Source organism: Mesoplodon bidens, assembly GCF_964165515.1.
Source record: "Mesoplodon bidens genome assembly, chromosome: 9".
Taxonomy (NCBI): Eukaryota; Metazoa; Chordata; class Mammalia; order Artiodactyla; family Ziphiidae; genus Mesoplodon; species Mesoplodon bidens.
This window is the reverse complement of record NC_138166.1, coordinates 95,111,825-95,135,870: the sequence shown is the minus strand read 5'-3', so window position 1 is coordinate 95,135,870 and position 24,046 is coordinate 95,111,825. Positions and strand designations below refer to the sequence as shown.

Here is a 24,046-nt window from a genome sequence, read left to right as displayed (position 1 = left end):
ATGTCCCCCCTTCCTGAACCAGCTCCTCTGTCGTCCCTCCTCCTCATTCAGTTCAGGAGGGTGGAGACGAGTGGGGGAGAGCCATGGGGTCTGAGCCAGCGAGTGGAGCGGGGACCCGCAGGAGACGGGAGGTAAGTGACCTCTGTGACCTGTGCGGGGCAGATTTATGACAACCCTGCCAGCTCCCAGGGGTCCAAAGAGGGCTGGGTTTGGGATAATGAGGGGTGTTATCTCCATACAAAGGGGCCCTAGCACTAACTGTTCCTTCTTTCTCCTCTCCCCCTCCCTTTCCCCACCCCTCCTCTCCCAATCCTCTCCATCTTGGGGTTTTCACCTCCTGGTTCTCTGCGCAGAGATCTCCAGAAGAGGGGCTGCCCACTGTATACAGCAGACAGTGGGCGATGGCCAGGCGAGCGCTAATGACAGTCCTGCTTTTCAGTCTAATCCTTGGTGGTTCTCTGCTGCTTTGGGGCTACGTTTTCCAGGGCTGTGGTCCTGGTAAGCAAGATCCTAGATCTCCCACGACCCACTCAGCCCTCCCTCGTTCTTGGACCCCATCCATCCATCCATCATCCTGAGACTCTGTGTCCATTAACTGCCACTCATCCTGACCCTCTGGGGCCCCGGGTTCCTGATCTCTTCCCCCTTGAATCACGCTCCTGGCCGCCAGTCAGACCATTTCCTCCTCACCAGGGTCTCTGTCCCTTTCCCTCACCAGACATTCCTTTGCTTAGCCCCTTGGGGGAGCCCTCATCACTTTCTCTTTCCCAGCTCTGAGCTTTTCCCCACAGCCCACTGTGAGACGCCTGTGTGTCGGGACCTCCTGAGTCTTTACCTGGCCTCTGGAAACACCAGTGTGGCCCCCTGCACTGATTTCTTTAGCTTTGCCTGTGGAAACATCAACAGGACCACTAGTTCTTTTCAGGCTCTTGCAAAGGAGAACAAGCGCCGACTTCAGAGAATACTGGGTAAGGAAATCAGGGTGGAAGATTCTCTTGCCATGGGTGCCACTGAGCCTAGAATGATCACAACTGTTCCAAGCCTGTGTGCCTGTGGAACACCTGGTTTGCACCATCCTCCATTGGCTCTCAGGGAACTGCTAGGTTTGCTTCTCCATCACCGTACATTTCACCACAGGTACCACCTCTCTTCCATCTCTTCTTGTCCCTCCCTTCATCTTTTCTTTACCTAATCCCTATCCTCTCTCCTTTCCCATTTATCCATGATTGCTCCATTCTCTCCAAGTTTTCCCTTTCACCAAGTTCCATCTTCTGTGTTATCTCCCTTAAATTTTCAATTTCTACCCTATGCCAGGTGTCTTCCCACACTGGCATCTCCTCAACACCTGTTGCACTTTAACCTTTCTCTCCATCACTCTCATTGTCCAGCCTTCAAATCCTTCTTGTCTCCTAATGCGCCCTTGTCAGTGTTATCCTCTCCCTCCCATCGCTTCCCAGACCCCCCTCTTTTCACCATTATCTCCTGTTCTCCCTGAAACCTTGGACCATGGTGTGCAAGTTGAACTGGAAGAAGCTGAACTGGGATGATGGAGATGACTGATTGGAGATGATGGTGGGAGGAAAGAAGTGGCCTAGTGGGTGAGAAGTGAGGGAGGGGTCTTTATTGGGTTGTGTGTAAGGGAGTGAATATAGATGGGCACAAAAGAGATGCTGGAGGGAGAGGAGGACCAAGTTAAAAAGCCTGGAGGTAAGAAGATTCCTGTAGATGGTGGCGGTGTTGAAAAGAACTGAGAGGAAAACTATGAGGGAGGAACCAAGGCCACATAGGAAGTAGGAAGTTGGTCCCAGGAAGTTGGTGGATGGCGGCGAGGATTTGGGAGGAAGCATGTAACAAAAGGAATGCATTTCCTGCATATGGGAACCCAGAGAACCTGTTGACGGTATCAGTTGGAATCTGGAAGAAATACATGTATCCCTTTGCCCTCCTTCTTTTGATGGGAAACAAGTGGAGGTGGGTATTCCCTGCATGGTAGAGGGGCACGCTTTCACTTAAGGTATGGAGACGAAAAGAAAAAATACACTTCGGACAAATTCTGCTGCCCATAATAGAATGAAAGGATGTCAGGGGGACTGAGGGAGAGGTGTTAGATATTAGAAGGTGGAGGATTCAAATGGGTTTGTGTTTGGGTTATGGTCCTGTGTTTGTTTGTTTGTTTCCTGGGATCAAAGAGAGGGAAGAGTCCAGACTAGGGGAGCCTGCCCCGATTTTTTCTCTTTGCTAAACATTTCCTCATGCGCTTTCCTCTCTCCGATCCCTGAGAAATCCTCTGATTTCCCCAATATTTCTACTTCCTTCATTCATCTCCCTCCTGCCTCTCATTTCTACTTTCTCCTTTTTCCAAACTCTACTTATTCCATCTCTTTTCTGCCTCCCCTTTTTGTCTTTCTTTCCTTTCTCACCTTTCTTCCTTTTTTTTTTTTTTTTTGGCCACGCTGCTCAGCTTGTGGGATGTGGGATCTTAGTTCCCCAGCCAGGGATGGAACCCGGGCCCTCGGCAGTGAGAGGGTGGAATCCTAACCACTGGACCGCCAGGGAATTCCCTCACCTTTCCTTTATCTTCCTCATTGTCTTCTCCGTGCTCCGGTTCCCAGCTCTTTTAATTCCATCAAGTTGATCCAGCTCATCCTGTCTTCCCAGTTTTCCTCATCCCTCTCTTTCTCCCCTTCCCTCCTTATCCCTGGAAGTCTTCCCTTTCCTATAACCTTTCTGTCTCCCACCTTCCCGGCTGGTTTCCTTGCTGCCCCACTTCTTTAATTCTCCCACACTTCCTTTCTAGAAGCCCCAGGTTCCTGGCGTCTGGCCTCTGGGGAGGAGAAAGCCTTCCAATTCTACAACTCCTGCATGGACACAGGTGCCATTGAGGCTGCAGGGGCTGGTCCCCTCAGACAAGTTATTGAGGAGGTGAGACCTGGGGCATCAACTTTTCTGGATGCATAACTTGCAAGACCAACATATGCTCAAGGCTGCCATATTTTCCCCCTAGAGGATGGGTCTCTTTCCTAGGGATTTGGGAGGGAGATGGAAATGGCAATGGCCTGTGGATGTATTAGGACCTTGGGTGAGGGTAGGGAAAGAGGGATAGAGGTGGAGCCCTAAAGGGGTTAATGGACTCAGAGTAGAGGTCAGGAAGTAGCAATGGCGGTGGTGGGGTTGGTCTCAGAGACTGTCCCTGTGCTGAGCCCTCTCTCTCTTCTTCCCAGCTTGGAGGCTGGCCAATCTCCGGTGATTGGACTCCCTTAGACTTTAACCGAACTCTGAGCCTTCTGATGAGTCAATACGGTCACTTCCCATTCTTCAGAGCCTATTTGCGACCTCTTCCCGCCCCTCCGTACACGCCAGTCATCCAGGTGAGGGAGGCACTGGCAAAAAATGTAGTAAAACCTGGACCTGACTCAGATTTCCTCTGAGAGGACTTATCTTTAGGGAAATTATTGATGTGAGAACCAGGGACTTTAGGTGAGATTAGGGAAAGGAGCAGCAGGGCCAGTTCTGGGAAGACAGAAGTAGTCTTGGTCTTCCTTGTAGCTTCTCTGAGTCACCCCCAGGGTCTCTCAGCTAGTTCCCCTGTCTCCAGTATTGCCCTCCTATTATTTAGTTTTCATTTTCCCCAGAGGGACCTTTCTAAACCAAGAGCTAATTATGCTGTTGTCGCTGTTTAAATGGCTCACTAGGTCATCAGGATCTGGTTCTTAATCCTTAGCAAAGCCTTGCAAGTCTGACCCTTACAAACTCCTCCAGCCTTATCTCCTCCTTATACCCCAAGCCATGCTCCCTCACTTACAGCCCCAAGGATATTCTTCAGTTCTTTGCATACATGGCTTCCTTTGCCTGCAACCCTACACCTCAGTTCGCACACTCAGCCTGGAAAACTCATACATATTTTTCAAATTTTGGCCTTGATTACTATCCCTTCCAGGAAATCTTCACTGAAACCCTGGCTGAGATGTAGGTGAACCCCTCTGTTCTCCCATTTCCTGTCATCTCAGCATTTAGCACTGTGTTGAAGACTGAGCCTCTTAAGAACAGGCCCACGGTTTATTCAGCTCAGGTCCTTGGTACCTAGCACAGGGCCAGGCATCTAGAGGCCCACACCAGGTGTTTGCTGAGCGGGTAAAAAAAATTAAAGCCTTGGAGGCATCGGTATTGTGGTAGGCAATGTGACCCTATATATTTGGCCCCTACTCTGAAAAATGCCACGAAATTACATGAGGATGAATATACAAGAACTGATAATGCACATGAGGCATTCTCAAATTCAGTTCTAAAGGGTGTGCTGAGGAGTTTAACTGGTGTGGCCTTTGGAAATTGGTTAAGAGCTGAAATGGTTAAGGAGAAGCTCAAAGGAGGGAGAGTGTGGGCTGTCCTGAAGCCTGGTTGATTCATACAGCTGACGGTGAAGCTAAAGGGCCTTATAAGGGCTGCGGGGAAGTCCTGAGCTAAGGGAAGAGCCTGGAATGGTGTGACCCCTCTGTGGGGTCAGCAAGGAGGCTGGTCTGTTGAACAGAGGATTTGCGGGTAGGGGTGGGGTGCAGTGGAAGGTAAAAGTAAGGCTGAAGACATGAAGTTAAGACTGATTATTCCCGGCCTACGACACTGGACTGAGGTGATAACTTTTGACATAATAGAAAAAAAAAAAAGAGCTACAGAGGCCTTTCAAATATGATGGTTGTACATAGAGCCCAAGTACAGTCAGCGGTTTTCGAGGTCAACCTAGAGGTGCTGAGGCAGCTAGATGAGCAACGTTGATTCTGAACTAAGATGATTGTGGCAGAAATGGAAAGTGAGGCCAGGCATGAGGATGTAGGCAACTACCTACATCCTCATCCTAGTGGTGATGGATGGTCCATGGTGATTCAACAGGACCTGGTGACTGACTGAATATCAATAACAGAAATGGAGAAACTAGACAATGACCCCACAGTGTTGGTTTGGTGTGAATGGGAGGAGGGTGGTTCCCATCACCTTGAGACTGAATGGTCTCTGAGGGGAAATACAGGTAGAGAGAGTGGACTACAGTGGGAGCACCCCTGTGAGGTGGTGCCGGAGAAGAGTAAGAACGGTCAGGAGGTGGGGGTCAGATCAGCTCAGCTGAGCCACAGAGGACAGGGGAGAGACCAGTTCAGGAGGGAGGGGTTGTCTTTGATTCCAGAGACTTCTGAGCTTAGAAAATAAGGAATGAAAAGACACCATTGGAAACCTTCTAGACATAGCATCAAAATAGTCATGGAAATGGACTCATTTTATGGAGTTAGGAGGAAGGTAAGGAAGTTGAAGCAAAGGCATAGATGCCTTTTAGTTCTTTAAAGTTTGGACAGAAAATGTGACAAAGGAGTCAAGTGAAAGCTTTATTCAAGATAGCAGAAAAGTATATAGCTCCAGGTGGGAGTAGGATATTGAAGTCGGAGAAGTAAAACAAAAAACGTGGGAGCAAAGATCTTCGGGATAGAAACAAGGACACACCGATGTCAGAAGTAGGGTGAAGCATGTGAGGGTAGTGGGCTACTTTCCTGGGGTGCAGAATTTAAGAGGGTACCAAAACTCACTAATCAAGATAAATAGTATTTCAATAAATATTTTTTTAAATGTCAAAATCAATGCAAAAATCCATGATGAACAAAATATCAAATTTTTGTTCATCGTGGATTTTTTTTGAAAAAACAATGGATCAAAACTTTATTGCAGACTTTTGGGGAAACATCTACAATTCAAAATAAATGATCAAAAATACATTGTGGTTTTTGGGAAAAATACATGATGAGCAAAGTTTTGCTATTTTATTCTGTGGGGATTTTTAACATTAATTTAGATTTTTAAAATTTCAATTAAAATATTATCGATCTTGATTACTGAGTTTTCAGTACCTCTCAAATTTTGCACTTGAGACGGGTATCTCATTCCCTTTACCCTAGACCTGACCCTGGCACAGACAGTGATTCCCTACAGGACATGGGTTATTATGCTTCTCTCTTGCTGAGCACCCCAAACTGGTTGAAATACCTTCTTTGCACATTTGCATGTCTGTACTCTTCGCCCATGTCCCTTGCCCCCAGTCCCTGCCTTTCTTTGCTCTCTGGCTCCTCCTCTGTGCCCCCTTTAGTCCATCTCCTGGGGCCATCTTCCTGGTAAATCCCCATCTCCCCACACCTGTCCTCTCCTTCTTCCACATTCCCCACTCCTCTCAGTCTCTCTTGTGTCCAGATAGACCAGCCAGAGTTTGACGTTCCCCTCAAGCAAAAGCAGGAAATGAACTATGCCCAGGTAAGATGGCACTGGGGACCAAGGTCCTGACCTCTTGTGCTAGAGAAAGGCAGGGGCCGATGGTGGCTGTGACTGAGGTTGCCTCTCCCCCAGATCCTGCGGGAATACCTGACTTACCTGAATCGCCTGGGAACCTTGCTGGGAGGAGACCCAAACAAGGTGGGAGAACACGCCTCCTTTTCCATCTCCATTAACTCACAGCTGTACCAGTTTCTGAGGCCCCTGGAGCAGCAACAGGCACAGGGAAAGCTCTTCCAGATAGTCACGATTGACCAACTGCAGGTACCTTGAACCAGGGACTGGATGAAGATGGGCCTGAGGGTCTCGCTCCCAAACTTTCTTGACCTTCTTGGCTTCTTTCTCCTTATTTCCTTCATTCCGTTCCATCCCTAACTTTCCTGGCTCCATCCTTTCCCTCAACCCCCCCCTCCCCACTCCCTTTCCTACCTGAGGGAGGGGATGCCCCCCCTCCTCCTTTCCTGTCCCCCCAAGCCTCCGTATCCCTCCTTTAAGGAAATGGCCCCTGCCATCGATTGGTTGTCCTGCTTGCAAGCGACATTCGCACCAATGTCCCTGAGCCCCTCTCATCCCGTCGCAGTCCATGACCTGGAGTATTTGAAAAACATGTCGCAACTGGTTGAAAAGCAGCTGTCGAAGCACAGGTTTGCCCCACGTGGGAGGGTGACGGAAAGAGGGTCCAAGGACCAGAGGTCTCAGGGACAAAGAAGGCTGGAGAGTGCAGGCTAGTAAGGGCCTCGCAGAAAGATGGGAGGGATCCGGGGCCACATGGGGGCAGAGAGGGGGTGGGAAGGACGGCCCAGGAGGACATGGTGGAAACAGGAAGAGGGGCTCGGGGGGCATGGGGTAGGGAAACACACACGCAATGAGGCATCCAGGTATCTGACAAGACATGGGGTTTGCTGGGAGTAGCACCCAGCCTGTGAAGAAACTCTGAGCTGTGGGAGATGCTCGAAGGCCAGTTGCTGGGGACAGCAGCTGAGGGGTGTGGGTGGGAGGAGAAGGTACGTGGGATGAGTAGATGGAGGAGGTGAAGGCTGGGAAGAACCTGGGGGAGAGGCTGTTTCTCATCTCTAGTGAGAGGATTCTGGGGCCCTTGTGCGAAAGATCAGGGCGTCGAGGAAGGTGGGAGGAGGGAGGGTGAGGCTCCGTGTTGGGCTCGCTGCTGTCCCTGATACTGTGTGGCCACCACTTGGAGGCAATGGCTTCCTTCCAGGGCCTTGGGCTCAAAGCCCATCTTCATAGTAACTCAGTGGCAGCAACGTCTAGAAATTCTTTCAGGGAGAAGCAAACAACCGTTCACGCAGGTGGGAGCAGCTCTATGTAAGGCTACAGATCAAACCCGGTGAGAGAGTTGCCAGCAAGACAGAGAAAGGTCCTGGATCCCAGCTTTGTCGCTCTTAGAAGATGCATCTTAAGATGAGCTGAGGTTGCTTGGTTGTGGAAGTAGCTGAATCTGTTTGGTTGAATCTAAGTGCAGGCTTCGTCTAGCCCAGATCCTCCCCCACCCCGCTACTGTGACTTGAGAGGTCCGCCTCTTCATCTGGTTCTTTCTTCCATCATTCTCCACCCCAGCCCAACCTCCATCAAGAAAAGCTCTTCCTCAAACAGACAGAAGTTTTGAACAGGGGTTGCCAGGGGCTGAAGGCTGGGGAAATAGGGAGAGGTTGGTGAAAGGGTACCAACCTTCAGTTGTAAGATGAACAAAGTCTCAGGATCTAGTGTACAACATGGTGACTATAGTTGATAACATTTAATTTTGCTTTGCTCTATTTTACTTTGTAGCGATTGTGGTTTTTTACAAATGAAAGGTTTGTGGCAACCCCGTGTCAAGCAAGTCTGTGGGCACCATTTTTCCAATAGCATTTGCTCACTTCATGTCTCTGGGTCATATTTGGGTGATTCTCACAACATTTCACCCTTTTTCAGTATTATTTTAATCGTTAAAGTGGTCTGTGATCAGTGAACTTTGATGATACTTTAATCGTTTTGGAATTTTTTAGCAATAAAGTATTTTTAAACTAGGGTAAAAAAAAAATAAAAGATAGAAAGAAAAGCCCTTCTTGACATGTTCACATGTGAAGTAGTTATTCTCTGTAAATACAGAGAAGGGCTTCCCTGAGAATATCAAGGTGGCCTATACAAGGGAAAGCTTTTCTGGTGGTTTCCCCAGAGCCCGGGGGTATATTGTGGGTCTCTTTTCTCTCCACAGGGACTTTCTGCAGAGCCACATGATCTTGGGTCTGGTGGGGACCCTTTCTCCAGCCCTGGACAGTAAATTCCAAGAGGCACGTAGATTGCTGAGCCAGAAACTGGGGGAGCTGACAGGACGACCACCCACGGTGAGGAGAGGAGGGGAAGAATTCTCCCGGATCGGGGGCTAAAGGAGCATCTGTCATTTGGGGGGATAAACGTGGGCCTAGCCCCCTCAGGGAGGGGCATGAAGATAGATGCCCCAGGGTCTGGAGGCACTCAAGGCTTACGCTGAGAGCTGAGGCACCAGGGACCAGACCCTTAGGCACACATCTGGCTACCTCGAGGGCCTTTTGCTGATTGTTAAAGTCTAGATATAAAGCTCTAAAGTGATCAGGACCTGCTTTTCCTTTGTCATGACCCCTAGACTATTTGCCTGGTTATCCTGAGCGCTGTGACTTGAGGGGCCGGACATACAGCCTAGGGTTCACTGGAGTAAGAGGCAGGGGCCTTCCCTTTGTCTAGGTGACTCCAGTGTTCCATGTCCAAAGGTGCTTCACAAAGAGCTCATCTCTGACATCCCGGGTTCTGTTGGCCACACCATGGGCTTCGTGGTACAGGTCCCAACATATCAGGGGAAGGAGCTGTACCAAACGTGCTCCACTAACCAAAGTCTACTCTGTCCACACTCAGTTGCTGAGAACTTTGAAATCCTAGGTCGACACATCCAATCCCAAGAGGAGGCATCTAGAACATAAGATGCCCTCCAACCTCAGGCAAGGCCTCGGGGTAGTCTTGAAAATCACTGGGTTTCTTTTCTTAGTAATTTGTGGACCCTGTCTCTGCCTTGGAGAAACTCATGGCTTTGGCAACCTGAAATATCTGTGGAATTCAGAGAAGGGAATTGTAAGCACAGGGACTGGAATGTCGTTATTGCCTATTGAGCCTTTCAAACGTGCTAGACATTTTTCTAAGCCCTTTAGATATATGAGCTGATTTGATCCTCACAACAATTCCATGAGGTGGGCAGACCATTCTGTCCCTGTTTTATTGATGGGTAAATTGAGACCCAAAGGTTAAGGATCTTGCTCTGGGTAATATACCTAGTAAGCTGTTAGAGCTAGGATTTAAACTCTGGAAGTCTGGCTCCAGAGTCTGTGTGCTTAATCATTGTTTAAAAAAAAAAAAAAAAAAAAGAAAAGAAAAACCAAAAAACTTCCTAGAATTTTCACTTAGGTAGGCTAGTCCCCAAGAACCTTTGGCTCAGCCTTTCCCTTGACTCAGATGAGATAGAGCCCCAACCCCTCTTAGTTAGGGTGGCTACAAAATCCCTGGCACCAAACAGCCTCCTGGAAATCCCAGAACCATGGCCTGGTGGCACTTCTTGAAAGGTGTAAGAATGCCAACATTGAAATTCACACTTAAAAAACTTAGAAGGCTTATGAATTGCTAAAGTCACCACCCTTTATACACATATATATCCTTTATATACATATTATAAACATCCTTATATATCTAATAGGATATATAATCGTCCTTGGGCTTAAAACCTGAATCAAACCCTACCAACAAATAGTTCTGTGACTTGGTGAAGCCCTTTCACCTGTCTGGAACAGCACCAGGTATGACACATATTAATAATAAAAGCTGAAATACATTGAGGAGTTACTCTGCATCAGGCATTGCTTATTTTATTTACTACTCCCAGAACCACTCTGAGGTCCTCAGAAAGGACATGTAATGTTCCCAAGACCACACAGCTCCTAAGTGAAGGAACACACTCCAAAACAGGTCTGTCTGACCCGTGAGGCCATATTTTTAACCACAAACTGTGCAGGATTGAGAAATAGTGGGTGGTAACAAAAAATGCTTTGGCAAATTCTTTCTATAAAGGTCAAGATAGTAAATATTTTTGGCTTTGTGGTCTATGTGATCTGTGTTGCAACCACTCAACTCTGTCCTTGTAACACAAAGGCAGTCATACGCTAAGTAAATGAATGGGCGTCACTGGGTTCTGAGAAAACTCTGGTTTAGATACTCTTGGAATTCCTAAGAGGGAGAGATGAGGGTGGGTTTAAATGATCAGTGGGATATCTGAACGGGAGGTAGGATGGAAGCAGCGTCTAGGGAGAAGAACAGGTTTTCCGGCGGAGAGAGGGAGATCATTTCTTTGCAACAAGGCATGGGGCAGGCTGGCTAAGGCCTGGTGCAGTGTGAGGGATCCTCCTGGTGGCTCTGGCTGAGTAGAGGTGATTGGGCTTGCAGGCCAGGCTGTCCTACTGCTGCTGGAGCCTGGCCTGGGGGTTTGAGAATCAGCCTGGAGGCCAGCACAACTGGAACAGAGAAAGCAAATAGGATAAGTAGGGAGGAAATCAGAGAGGGGAGGAGGGGATTATACTGGGCCTGGTAGGTCACTGTAAGGACCTGGGTTTTTCTCTGCATGTAACAGGGGCCTATAGAGGGATTTATCTGTTTTATGTTTTAAAAGATCATATTTTGAAGGTAAGCGGCAGTGTTTCCTGACGGATGTGTGGTGTGAGAGTGAAAGTGGAGTCAAAGATACCACCAAGGTTTTGACCTTGGTTTGACCAAAATTTGTATTTCTATCCAATGGTTTTTTTGTTTTTTTTTTTTAATTTATGGCTATGTTGGGTCTTCGTTTCTGTGCGAGGGCTCCCTCTAGTTGTGGCAAGCGGGGGCCACTCTTCATCACGGTGCGCGGGCCTCTCACTATCGCGGCCTCTCTTGTTGCGGAGCACAGGCTCCAGACGCGCAGGCTCAGTAGTTGTGGCTCACGGGCCCAGCTGCTCTGCGGCATGTGGGATCCTCCCAGACCAGGGCTCAAGCCCGCGTCCCCCGCATTGGCAGGCAGACTCTCAACCACTGCGCCACCAGGGAAGCCCCTATCCAATGGTTATTAATTACAGATGTCTAACCATATTCTTCTGAACGAATTCTAATGGATAATACCCTTATTCAGAAGGACTGTTAGGTCTCATTATCTGACCATATTTTGTTTATGACTTTTGAGTATATCGTCAATGAAACTGGCTGTTAAGCCAGGTCTTCCTCTTATTAAACTTGAGAAGCTGAGTTTGGGGAATTAAAAGCAGAACTTCACATTTTTGCCCATTAAATGTGAACTGTTTACATTCAGCCCAACATCCCAATTTATTCAGGTAATTTTAGCCTTTGTTTCAATGGTCTGTTATTTTTGCCTCGGATCATTCATGGTTTTATTTATTGCATCTTCATCTAGATTACTGGTAAAATTTTGCAGAGGGAAGAGTATTGGGTCAGGTTGTTGAAGACCTAGAGTAGAGTCGTCAGTTCATTTATGCAACAAATGTTAATTGAGCCCCTATTATGTGCCAGACACTTCTCCAGACTCTTGGGAATCTTCATGAACAAAATAGACAAAAATCCTTGCCCTCAAACACTTATATTCTAATGGAGGCAGAATGACAGTAAGCTGAGTAAAACATATTGGATGGTATTAAGTGTTATGAAAAAATAAAACAGGAAAGAGAGAGGGACATACTAGGTGAGGACGTGCTACAGTGTCCAGTGGGGTGGTCGGGGAAGCTCGTACTAACTTGGAGTCATTAATCACTGATGTTCCCTTATGGATCAGCCAGTCAGAATCCACTCAAATCACACTGTCATTTAACGTGGATTTCTCCATCGATTTCACAAAGATGTAATTTTTGGTTTTACCAACTGCTATCTTGAAATCAAAATAATGCCAACAGAGTGGGGTAGAACTTTAGGATTTACAGAGCATGTTCCACGTAGTATTTCCCCTGCTCTCCCAAGCAGCTTTGTGAGGCAGGCAGAACAGGAAGGCAGAACAGGCATTAGGCTCATTTTTATAGCTGGCGTAACTGAAGTATGAGGGTTTAAGTTAATAATCCACAGTTAGTAAATACTGAATTCTCTGTACAGAGGGAGCACTGCGGTGGTCCTTGAGGCTGAATCTGACCCATAGGTGTGTGTTGTTGAAGCTTTTTACAAACTGTTAATGAACGGCCGACTTTCAAATATTAGGTGATGGCACAGCAGGAGTCAGAGTTCCAGCCTTTTTTGTTGTTGTCAATGTGAAGCTCTGGCAACCCTGAGCTAGCCGTCTCCAGGGGCAACAAATGACTGGAGCTGAGTGATGCAGCCAGTAGGGCTGCGTCCCTCTCTCCGGTTGGCCGTACCCCTTCTTGTCCTGGGGTTCTGATGTTGGACTGCTTCTCTCACTTAGGTTACCTCACGGCCCCTGTTTGAGTTTGTGACTCCTGATCTACTGTTTATCCTAATTTAATGATCCGTTAAAAGTGATGACATTTAAAAAGGATTTTGATATTATTCGTCCTCAGTGATGCTATGCTGGCCCTCAGTAGTTACACATTATTTTCCAAGTGTTCAAAAATAGTCGGTTTAATGATTCATTCTAGAATTTTGTTTAGAAATTAACATTAAGGATTCCTGACTCACCTGTAATCTCTAAAATCTACCTTCCCCTTACTGAAAATTGTGCAAAAATTTGCTTCTCTCCAGACTCTTGGAATTTTTCCTGATTTTTATCATGTCTATCATTACTCATGGTTCTAAGCTTGTATCTGCAACTTTTTTTCTTTCTTTTTTAAAAGATTTTTTTTCAAGTATAGTTGATTTAGAGTGTTGTGTTAACTTCTGCTGTACAGCAAAGCGATTCAGTTACACATATATATCCATTCTTTTTCATATCCTTTTCCATTATGGTTTATCACAGGGTTTTGAATAGAGTTCCCTGCGCTCTACAGCAGGACCTTGTGGTTTATCCATCCTGTACATAATAGTTTGCATCTGCTAATCCCACACTCCCACTCGCGCAACATTCTTCTGTTCCTTAAGATTAATCTTTTGAGCCTCATTATCCTGGGTTTGAGGTATTTCTTCCATCCTTCATATTTTAGCAATGATTTTTTTTCTTTTTCTCTATTTTCAATCAATGCGGTATACTCCATGTCTTGAGAGACAGCTCAGATACTCATAACCCCCAGCAGATGAATATACAACCTGCCAACCTCCACTCCTGAGACTTATGTTCATTTATAGATTCTGGAAGTTATTTTCCTGCACATAGAACATATGACTCAGCACAAGTGTGACCAGAAGAATCCCAGAGTGGCACAGGGTGAGCAGTGGGTGGTCTGAGGTGGTGTCCATGCACTCCAGGGACCAGGTCAGGGCCTGCCGTGGCCTGGGCTATGGGCAACAGCATGGAACAGGCAAAGGCTGTTGGAGAGAAGACCAGGCACCAGCAAAAGGGATCAGGAAACAACTCAAGAACCAGGAGGTGTAGAAAGGGCAGGCAGGTCCACAATACCAAGCTCAAGGCTGATGTGTTTGCTACTGTCCTGGGTGCAGCCCTCCATCCCAGGCAGCAGTCTGATGAAAGGCAGTCTCAGAGCCAAGCTTGTCATCGGGGGCCTGCAGGGGATGGACACCAAAGGTGGCCAGCAGCACCTGCACTTGACCCAGGCATGGCTATCAGACCGAGGTTGCCTTTCTGTTTGTATTTGTTTTTCACATTTGTGAGTTTCAGAGCTCCAAGTAATACACTATGGAAAGTGTCTGAGTCCCTTCTCCTCACCAGGAGAAGGTCCTGAATAGGTCTCATGGTGAGGGTACAGACAAGAACGCACAGATGTGGGCAACCGGGTCTGGAGCAACCTCCAAAATGATAAACGTTCTAATAGGCAGGCCCGGGAGTGTCTTCAATGACAGAAGTACTGGCCTTCCTTTCTATTTCCTCTTTGGTCGGAAGCCCCGTAAACTCTCTCCAACCTTAGGACCGGAATGCGTGGTGGCCGCCTAACTACCTTACCTGCCAGGAGGTCTGGGGGAATAAATCAGTTACAGGAATGAAGTCTTGTGACTTCATCCCACTCAGCCCAAATTAGCATGTTAGCCGGTTTTGCCTAAGTCCCAGCTCAGCTTTCCCTTAGGCCAGCTTCCTGAATTTGTTTCTCATTTGCCCTGCATCATCTCTGGGCCTACGCTTGGTCGTCTCTCCAAAGCCATCCACCCCGACATCTCTCTTTTATGTTTCTTAGTCTTTCCATCCTGCTGTTAACACATTATTTGACCGGGAGATTTTTGCAGAAACTAACGCCTGGGGCAGTAATAGGTCTCTGGTCAAACGTGTTAAAAAACACCCCAGTTGCCAAGGCCCTCTATGAGTTTTTATTTTTTTATTTTTTAATAAATTTATTTATTTATTTTTGGCCACGTGGGGTCTTCGTTGCTGCACGCGGGCTTTCTCTAGTTGCGGTGAGCAGGAGCTACTCTTCATTGTGGTGCACGGGCTTCTCATCGCCGTGGCTTCTCTTGTTGTGGAGCACGGGCTCTAGGTGCGCAGGCTCAGTAGTTGCGGCACGCGGGCTCGGTAGTTGTGGCTCACGGGCTCTAAAGCGCAGGCTCAGTAGTTGTGGTGCACGGGCTTAGTTGCTCCATGGCATGTGGGATCTTCCCGGACCAGGGCTCGAACCTGTGTCTCCTGCATTGGCAGGCAGATTCTTAACCACTGCGCCACCAGGGAAGTCCCCTCTTTTGAGTTTTTGTCTAACCATTTCTCTGCCTTTGAAGTTGAAGATGTCCGTCCTCTCATTCTATATCCTTTCCCCTGATTTGGCAGAAAGTGTCTCAGCACTCTGGATGCGTATATTTAGCCTTTTCTTTTTTCCTCTTCTCCTACCAAACAATATGGCATCTAAAACCCAACTTTACTCTGATAACTTTCTTCTTTATAAGACAAGGTCTTACCATATGATCCTTAATAACCATTTGGAGAGTCGGGGAGGAAGGCAGGAGGCAGGGAGACTTTTCCTTCTTCAATTTCTCTTTTAAGTAAAGAAGCTTGGGAGGATGGGAGTCTCCGCTGGGCTCTGTGCGTGGTGGGCGGGGACAGGGTGGCAGGCAGACCTGCTGAAGTGAGAGGGTTGGCTCTAGCCCTGTCGTTCCCAGGAGCCTTTCAGTCATCCAGAAGGATGCCTCCCAGTGGCCTGGCTTTCAAATTCAATAGGCAATAAACAAGGATCATTTGCCCAACCCAGGCTCATGAGACTAATCCTGGAGGAGATGTGAGCCCCTCTTTGCTAAGCAGCAGGACCCCATGTGTGTCACCAGAAGGGGTTACAGAGTAAAGGGAGACAAGCCCAGAACGTCCAGCAAAGAGAGCGTGTTCTGGGGGTGAAGGTCTAGGTAAGACCGGCCTGGGAAAGTGGATGAGGACGACGCCTTGGCGGGGACCGTTCATTCCAGCTTTGTCTCTGTAGCCCGCCCACCCTCGCTGGATGACGTGTGTGGAGAAGACAGAAGCCTTCTTCAAGCCTACGCTGGCAGCCTTGTTTGTCCGTGAGGCCTTTGGCCCCAGCACCCGAAGTGCCGTACGTGAGGGCCCTTTCCCGCCCACCCATCCTCTCCTAGTTCTAGCGACTTTGCTCGTCTCCATGGTCTCTGTGGTCAGAGAACCAGCCAGTTAGAGAACCCAGAGAGGGACACGCTGCATCCCTAGGGTCTGCACGGTTTAGCTCTGAGACACAAAGTCCGCATGACACACAGTGACCTGGACAAGTCACCCAGCTTTCCTGCTCATGTGTTTCTTCAACCATAAAATGAGAAAATTGAACTGCATGACCTCTAAGCCTACCCCTTGTTTACCTATGATTTTTTTAACAACACGTGAAATGACGTCAGAATGGAATGCTATCATCTTCAGAAGTGCCAATAAATAACTACTGAATACTTTTCAGTGCCTACCATGTGCCTGATACTCTTATAAGCACTTTGCACCAACTACTTTAATTCCTACTATTATTATAATTTTAAAGCAGAGAGAACTGAAGCACGGGGGTTAAATAACTTGCCCAAGATCACACAGCTACCAAATAGCAGAGTTAGGATTTGAACTCAGGCTCCCAATGTTGTCATCCATTTTCCTCCCATCAAGAAAGGAAAAACACACGGTGGTAGATGGCTGAGAATGCAGTCAGTACACAGTCAGGGTGTGAAGCTGGACAGGCTTCGGCTTGTTGCAAAGCTGAGGAACCCTGGAAGATGGAGAGAGGAAATGCAGGCTGTAAGAAACAGGGTGTGAGGACGAGGGCCCTCGAGAGCAGAGAAGGGGATGGTGGTCCACCTCCTCCCGCCACTTTCTGAGAGGATTGCCTGGCCGAGAGAAAGGACAGTGTCACGGAAAGGAGCTGTCTACCCCGTCAAGTGTCAGGAGTGACCCGTCCCCACCTTCCCCTTCTGTGCTTGGTATCTCCTTCACATCCCCACAGCTCTCTGTACCCTGAGTTTTTGGTCACCTAGTAGGTAGCACTTTCCACTTTCTGAGATCTTCCTCCTACTGGCAGCCCCTCAGGGTCAAGGCCCCTTCCTAGAGACCCAGTGGGCAGGGCCCAGGACTGAGGCTGACCTTGATCCTGTTTCTTTCTCCCTGCCCCGTGCTGCCCACAGGCCATGGAATTATTCACTGCAATCAAGGATGCCCTCATCGCTCGGTTCCAAATGCTTCCTTGGATGGACGAAGAGACCCGGGCAAAGGCCCAGGACAAGGTAAGGCCAGGAGAAGGAGACGGTGTGGGAACGTGTAGTAGGTGTGAATTGAGTGTTGGATCAAGAGATCACAGGGCCTGGAGGAGCGTGCTCAAGGCACACGGGCACAAGGCCAGTATAAACACCAATATGCCGCACACACATCCTGGTGACGCTACCAAAGGAAGGGACAACAGTGAGCAGGAGAGATTCCTTCTGATAAGACTTGGGGCAGGTAGGTTCCTTCCACGTTTGTGTCTCTTCCCAGGTCACCCAGCTGCAGGTGAAGATGGGGGCCCCGGAATGGGCCTTGAAGCCAGACCCAGCCAGACAAGAATACAACGATGTGGGTTCCTGCCCTTGCCAATTACTCTTAAATCCTCAACTTCTTCACCCACCCTGATCCACCAGAGTGGCAGACAGTCATTTTCCCTAGTTGATCCTAAAAAACCCCTTCCCTGCCCTGGTGCTGCTGGGGCCTGATGGGCGAGTAGCCACTCTGTGGATCTTGCCAGCAGAAGAGTAGAATCTTTGCAGGTCACGTTGAGTGTGTGTGTGCACTCGCACCCACGCATTCGTGTGACTTGCCTGAGTATTTGTGTGCTGGTACGTGTGAAGCCTGTCTGTACCATGCAGGCACTGGTGTCATGGCGCTGGTTTTCCACCATTCCGGGGATGTCCGCGCATCAGGGCTTATCTGTCTGGGTTCAGGTGTCCGCATCAGGGTATATCAGTGTGCCTCTACATTTGTCTCTGTGTATTCGAGCTGCCTCCTGCCTCCTCCCAGATACAACTTGGACCCAGCTTCCTGCAGTCCTTCCTGAGCTGTGTCCGATCCCGTCGAGCTAGAATCATTCGGAGTTTCCTGCAGCCTTTCCCCAACCACAGGTATGAGGGCGAGGGAGACACAGACACTGCATCCCAAAGATAGCCGTCCAAGATTAGCAGGAAAGAAAGCCAGAGGCTCAGGGGAGCAGGAACATTGCCAGTATTGGGGAAGGACGGCATGTAAGTGATAGAGCTGGTGTTCATATGTGCTCTTTCCACAGGTGGCAGGTGCTCCCCTGGGGCGTAAATGCCTACTATTCAATACCTGACCATGTGGTGGTCTTCCCAGCCGGACTCCTCCAACCCCCGTTTTTCCACCCTGGCTACCCCAGGTATGGGCCATTCTAAGTTTCCCACGAGCAATGGACCAATGTTATGACAAATGATGGATGCGACTTATGGTTGGAGAATTGGGGCCAAAAACGTGGAAGGATTCTGAGGGTAAGACAAGCCCTTGCCCCCTAGAGCTGTGAACTTTGGCGCCGCCGGCAGCGTTATGGCCCATGAGCTGTTGCACATCTTCTACCAGCTTTGTGAGTAACAGTGGGCCATTGGGAGATGGGGCCATCGGGAACCCAGGTGAAGGCCCCAAAGGCAGCCTAGAGGGGGAGAAGGGAGGCTGTGCGAGGGCTCCAGCGGGGGCGGGGGGCAGTTCTGAAGCCTTTGCAGTGCTCCTGGGAGCCAGCCCAGTTTGTGGTACCCCCATGTCTTCACCCCTGCATCACGCCTCACCGTTGCATTCCCTTGCCCCATTTTCAACAGTATTCCCTGGGGGCTGCCCAGCCTGTGACACCCATGCCCTACAGGGGGCGCTAGTGTGCCTGGAGCGCCACTATGCTGCCTTTCCATTACCCAACGGGACCTTCTTCAATGGCTCCCGCACATTCCTGGAGGATGCTGCAGACACGGGGGGACTGGCCATCGCACTGCAGGTAACTCACATCCCAAGGGCTGCGATCTATTTGTACGAGCAGAATAGACAGCCTGTCCCCAGTTTTTCCTTCCACCATCCCTCAGGCAAACATAGCAAAACTTTGGGCCCTTCACATCCCCACTGAACAGGTGGCAACTTGAGGACCCCCTCCGACTCCATAGAGCCCTCTTTTCTAGATCCATAGATCTCACGGCAAGTGTCTTTTCTCCTGGCTCAGAGCAGTGGGTCAGTGCAGAACTTGGAAAGAAGAACCATGAACTGGTTTTAGATGTTGCGTGTCGGGCATCAGCTTTCCAGATGGCCACGGGTCTAGAGCCTAAGGGCGACTCTCCATCCCACTCCCATATCCAGGCATACAACAAGAGGCTATTATGGTACCGTGGGGAGACCACCCTGCCCAACCTGAACCTCAGCCCCTGGCAACTCTTCTTTCGAAGCTATGCCCAGGTAGGCAGCCGACACCTCCCACTAGGGCTTAGTCCATGTCAGATAAATACCCTATTGTTAACACTCAGATATTGTTAAACATCTTCCCCCAGTGCCACCAACCCTCTGCTGCACACATCCCCACTGTCATCCTTTCACACATGTCCCCTTGGGACCATCCCTTCATCCTACTATAATTTCTTCTACCAGATTCAGCAGTGCCTTCAAAAAAAGGAGAACAACTCTATTCCCAAATTCCTCCTTGAGATGAGGCCAACTTTTATCTTCTCTCATTTCTTCTAGAAACACAGATCCCTTCAAAAAGAGCCTTAACAGACTATCTGTAGACCACATCCCTCCTCGGAGACCTCGCCACGCAGTGGGGTCCCCACCTGACATAACCCCCGCTAAGTGCCATCTTCTCCCTCAGCAGATAGTGCCCCCAATTCCTCAGGATACTTAAAGACCCGCACAGTGTTCTCACAACAGACCCACCTCTAGGGCACTTACAAATGGTATGATTGCACAGACCAGCCCTCCCCAGATACCCACTGCCAGATTAAATGACCCGCAAATGGCAAATATCTTCCTTTCTCCATGTGGCCCTCGGAGCATTGCTATCCCTGCTTTCATCTTTGCTGTCCCTAGTTACCACCTGGTCACCAGGTCTGCTGTGTCCTGCTGACCCTGATACCCTGCTGTTCTCCTTACCCTGTATGGACCTCTCTTTCTCCCCAGGTGATGTGTAGGGACCCCAGCACCCAGGATCCTCAGGACACTCACAGCCCTCCTACCCTTCGAATCCATGGGCCCCTAAGCAACAGCCCAGCCTTCGCCAGACACTTCCACTGTCCCCGTGGCACCCTCATGAACCCCTCCAGCCGCTGCCAACTCTGGTAACGCAGCTGGCTCCCAAAGAGACCTCAGTACAGGTGTATCAGCATCTCCCTGCCCCATCCCTGGAATCAGGGCAATACCTCCTCTCCCCTCCTGTTCCAAAAATAAAAGCTGGCCCTTGGCTTCTGCCTGTCTCTTAAGAACACTTTCCTGCTATGTCCGATGCCTAGAAGTCAGAAAAAATCAGAGGAGAAACCGCCAAGCAGAGTCGCAAGGACGTGAGACAAGGAAAGAACCAATGAATGAGTTAAAGGTCGGTGGAAACTGGTTAGAGACAAAATTAAGCTGCCCCCAATTGTTTCCAGGATTTGATTGTTATTACTTTCATTGTTGCTGCCTTCCTACCCCTAATCTGTTGTCTTGAACAAAGCCAGGAGAGACTGGGGGAGAGAGGAGGGCAGGGGTCCGGTGTCTCGGCTCTTGGACATGACCCTCAGAGGGTGGGGAGGAAGGTGGGCAGGGGCCATGGACCGCTGAGAGGCCAGCACGGGGACTCTCTGATGCTGTGTCCCGAGGGAGAGGGTCGTGGGCAAGAGCCAGGAAGCCGCATGTACGTCACCCTCGGGAGAAGCGCTCCGGAGCCCCACAGGGAGGTGGTTGGTAAGCTACCGTGAAGCGGAGGCAGATGTCCAGGTCCTCATCCAGGAATCAGGCCACCACCTCCACCTCCAGGTCCCTCATAGAAAAACCACGATGCTGGCCAGGTTAAAGCAGAAGGCGAGGTCAAACAGGCGGCCACGGCTTGCCACCGCCTCTGACGTCTGGTCGTCCTCTTGCTGGGTCATGTCCACTGCCTGCCACAGCTCGCCCACCGAGGAGGCCACAAAGTGCTCTTCAAACTGTTCTTGATATTGGTCTGAAACGGGGGACAGGGGACAGCATGAAAGGACTGTTTCTGACTGCCCCCCCCTCCCCGCCCCTGGCCCACCTTGGAAAGAGGAAGGCGTTGGGGAACCTGGGAACCCAACTACCCACACCCTTGTTCTTGACCACAGAGGCGATGCTCCATCTGGGGGGGTCTCTTCTGGTCTGTGTGCAGCCATAGCCCCAGCTCAAGGGCACACACTCCCCACTGCCAATTCAAACTGCCTCCTCCAAGGTGTTACCTCATTTGGGGAGTGAGGGACCAACGTAGAGAAGGGTGAACTTCAAAGACCCTCTTCCCGTACTCACAGGGTCCCATGCACATCAGCTGGCCCCGGCACACCCTGAGTATGGCCCTGGCGAGGAACCGCGGCTCTAGGCCCTTTACACGACACTCACACTGCAGTAGTAGGGCCTGGGGTGATCGCCCGTAATCCAAACCTATCTCAGCTTTCCCTCTGGCCTGACCAGTGATCTGACTCCAGAGAGATCTGGTCCCCGGCTTCAGGCATCGTCCCACTTCTTCACCTACCTGTAGAGGGTGTTTTCTCTTTCTGACTCCTCTTGTCCAGGCCTGGGCTCCCTTTCTGAGGCTTCACCCCCTTGACCCACAGCAGCAGCAGGATGGATGCCAGGAATGCTGCCCTGCAGAGCTGGGAGCCCAGGGAAGTCATGGGCCTTTCCTAGTCCCCAGTGCCCGGCAGGACCCCCTCCTCCCTTCCCTGTCTGTTGTCCCAGACCTTACCCCTTCCCAGCACCGTTTTCTCCCCTTCCCTTCCATAGGACCTCTGATGTCATGAGCTCTGTGACATCACAGCCGTGGGCCTGACCCTCATCCTGGAGAGTTCCGTTGGCAGGCAAGAGCGTGGAGAGTGGCTGGCAGGGGGCAACTGAGGCTTCTAGGATGACCACAGTGGGCCATTCTGTGCAGAGCCACAGCAATGACTTAAGAGTTTGTGGAGTCCTTGCACGTCCATTATATCATTAGATCCATATAGTAACCAGGACTCAAAGTCACGGTATTGCCATACCCATTATATAGATGAGGAAACAGGTTCACAAAAGAAATGCTTTGCCCACTGAAGATGACATAGAGCAGAGAAGGGCTCTTGGCCGTTTCTTTAGATTCTGAATATCACATCTTCCCACTCCTCTGTATAGCCTTTCTCAAAGGAAAGCGACTTGCATAAACTGAGACCCAGACCAGATGTCTAAATGGGCATCTTCAAGTCCTGGGCTGTGCATGAAACTCAGCTCCGTCAGAAGTGAAGGAGGGGGAGGGCGTAGGTGGAGGAGGGGATGGGTACCTGCTCTGGGTGTGAGAGAGACAGAGAGCCAAGTGCCTTGGACCCAAGTGGAAACCTGTTTCTCCTCGTCCTCTCCCGGACTTCCCTCTGTCCTAGCCATTGCCGTCTTGTACTGATAGACTGAACACCGTCTTCCCTCATTCCACATCCTCCTGTACTCAGACACAGAGGAAAAGTTGTTAGAGACCCAGTGTCTAAACTCCATCTCTAAAGGGTGGGAGGAGTTACAGTCTTCAGAGAAAAATCAGTGTGGCAGACAGAGGCAAGGATCCCAAGTAACGGGTCTCAAGAGACCTGCCTTCATGTCCCAGTGCCTGCCCCTGCCCATGACCCTGGTGAGCACAGACCTGTTGGTAATGGGCTGTGGCTAATTAGCGTCTGCTTCCTGGAGCAGAGAGATGGGGAGACAGGATGAAGCCCCACCCTGAAAAGCCAGAGACAGATACTGGCCATGAGCGACAGGAGGGGGTGCCAGGACAGGTGGGAGGGGGGTCTTAGACACGCTGGAACGATCACCACCAGCTCACACCGCTCCTGGCGTCCACACACCCCGCACCTGAAGGAGCCACCAAGTGCAGGGGTGAGGATGTGCGCAGAAACACGTACCCTTCCTGAAAGAGGGGATCACAGAAATGGAAGGGCCCGTGGAGCTTCCTTCCCACGGATGCCCCCCATGCCGGCAGACGGGCTTATCAGGAGACTCCTGGACAGCCGACACGGCCTCCTGTATACTTCCTGGTGATCCAAGCCAGGTGACAGGGTGACTGGGCAGCGGTACAGGAGGTCACTTGATGATGGGAGAGGCACGATTCAAGTAAGCAGGTGACCCTGTTCACCTGTCCCTTGCACTCATTGACCTGCAGGTTCAGGAAATGATGCTTGAATGGAAAAAAATCACTAACAACCTCCTGGCTATTTGGGGGAGGAGCCTCTTGGTTCAAGGCTAAATGAGAAGCCATCTCCGGCTCTGTGGGTTTGCCTGGGGAGGGTAGTTGGGCGTCGGGGTGTCTTACAGGGGCGGCTGGAGAGGAAAGAACCGGGTGGCACCGCTACCACTGCCCCCATTCCTTCACCACCCGCCTGCCTGATGCCCTGTGCTGAGGAGATAAATCCTTGGAGGAAGCCAGGAACCCCTTCACATTTTTTTCTTATTACAAAAGTATGTTAAAAAATTATGAAAAACGAAAAAGGCAAATAATTCTACCATCCAATGACAATTCCTCTTCATGTTTTAAAGGATCGTATTCAAATTCTTTCCCTACATGGCTGTGAGGGGTGGGAGGGTATGACCTAAACATTGAAATCTGGGTTTATATGTTTTCCTTCTCCTCATCCCATCAGAATAAGAGATCTGGCTCCCTTGGCACCAAGGGTCTCTGGGATAAGACAGGGAGGTCGGGTCCCTGGACTGGCTCTTACATACTCGCTCTGGACCCCGAGGCATCATCTTGCAGGGAAGCTGCTACCTGAGGGAGAGAGCTTGTAGGACTCCTTGTCTGCAGAAAGCTGCCGGAGAATGAGGACGGATGAGAGGAGAGAAGGGAGAAGAGGGTGGTGATGCAGGATGTGACAAAGGGTATGGGGGGACGGGGAGGGAAGCCAGAGGAGAGAACTCCTTAAAGATGAGGAGGCCATTTCTGAATCTCCAGCCTACCAGGTAAGACAGGAGGGACAGCTTGGTCCCTTTCAGACAGCTTGTTCCTGCCCCTCTCGTTGGAGAGGACAGTGC

General features: G+C 49.8%; 2 protein-coding genes across 3 annotated transcripts; one reads left to right on the top strand and one right to left on the bottom strand.

The window, feature by feature from the left end:
* Window positions 1-83: 83 nt before the first annotated feature.
* KEL (Kell metallo-endopeptidase (Kell blood group)) lies at window positions 84-20,149 on the top strand (the record flags this gene model as incomplete). Its single annotated transcript, XM_081244610.1, has 18 exons — window positions 84-131; window positions 354-498; window positions 792-968; window positions 2,798-2,922; window positions 3,222-3,368; window positions 6,220-6,279; window positions 6,373-6,561; window positions 6,793-6,941; window positions 8,510-8,639; window positions 15,798-15,908; window positions 16,984-17,082; window positions 17,330-17,407; window positions 17,849-17,949; window positions 18,111-18,221; window positions 18,355-18,422; window positions 18,652-18,821; window positions 19,175-19,270; window positions 19,988-20,149. The coding sequence occupies 18 exons, from the start codon at window positions 84-86 to the stop codon at window positions 20,147-20,149; spliced, it is 2,166 nt and encodes a 721-aa protein (XP_081100736.1).
* LLCFC1 (LLLL and CFNLAS motif containing 1) lies at window positions 16,378-22,155 on the bottom strand (the record flags this gene model as incomplete). Of its 2 annotated transcripts, XM_081244611.1 has the most annotated exons (4): window positions 16,378-16,571; window positions 20,756-21,002; window positions 21,543-21,663; window positions 21,756-22,155. In XM_081244611.1, the coding sequence occupies 3 exons, from the start codon at window positions 21,789-21,791 to the stop codon at window positions 20,824-20,826; spliced, it is 336 nt and encodes a 111-aa protein (XP_081100737.1). In that variant the 3' UTR covers window positions 16,378-16,571; window positions 20,756-20,823. The 2 variants fall into 2 exon arrangements, with proteins under 2 accessions (XP_081100737.1, XP_081100738.1); XM_081244612.1 differs by lacking the exon at window positions 21,756-22,155 and having other exon boundaries at window positions 21,543-21,684.
* Between the last annotated feature and the right edge of the window lie 1,891 nt (window positions 22,156-24,046).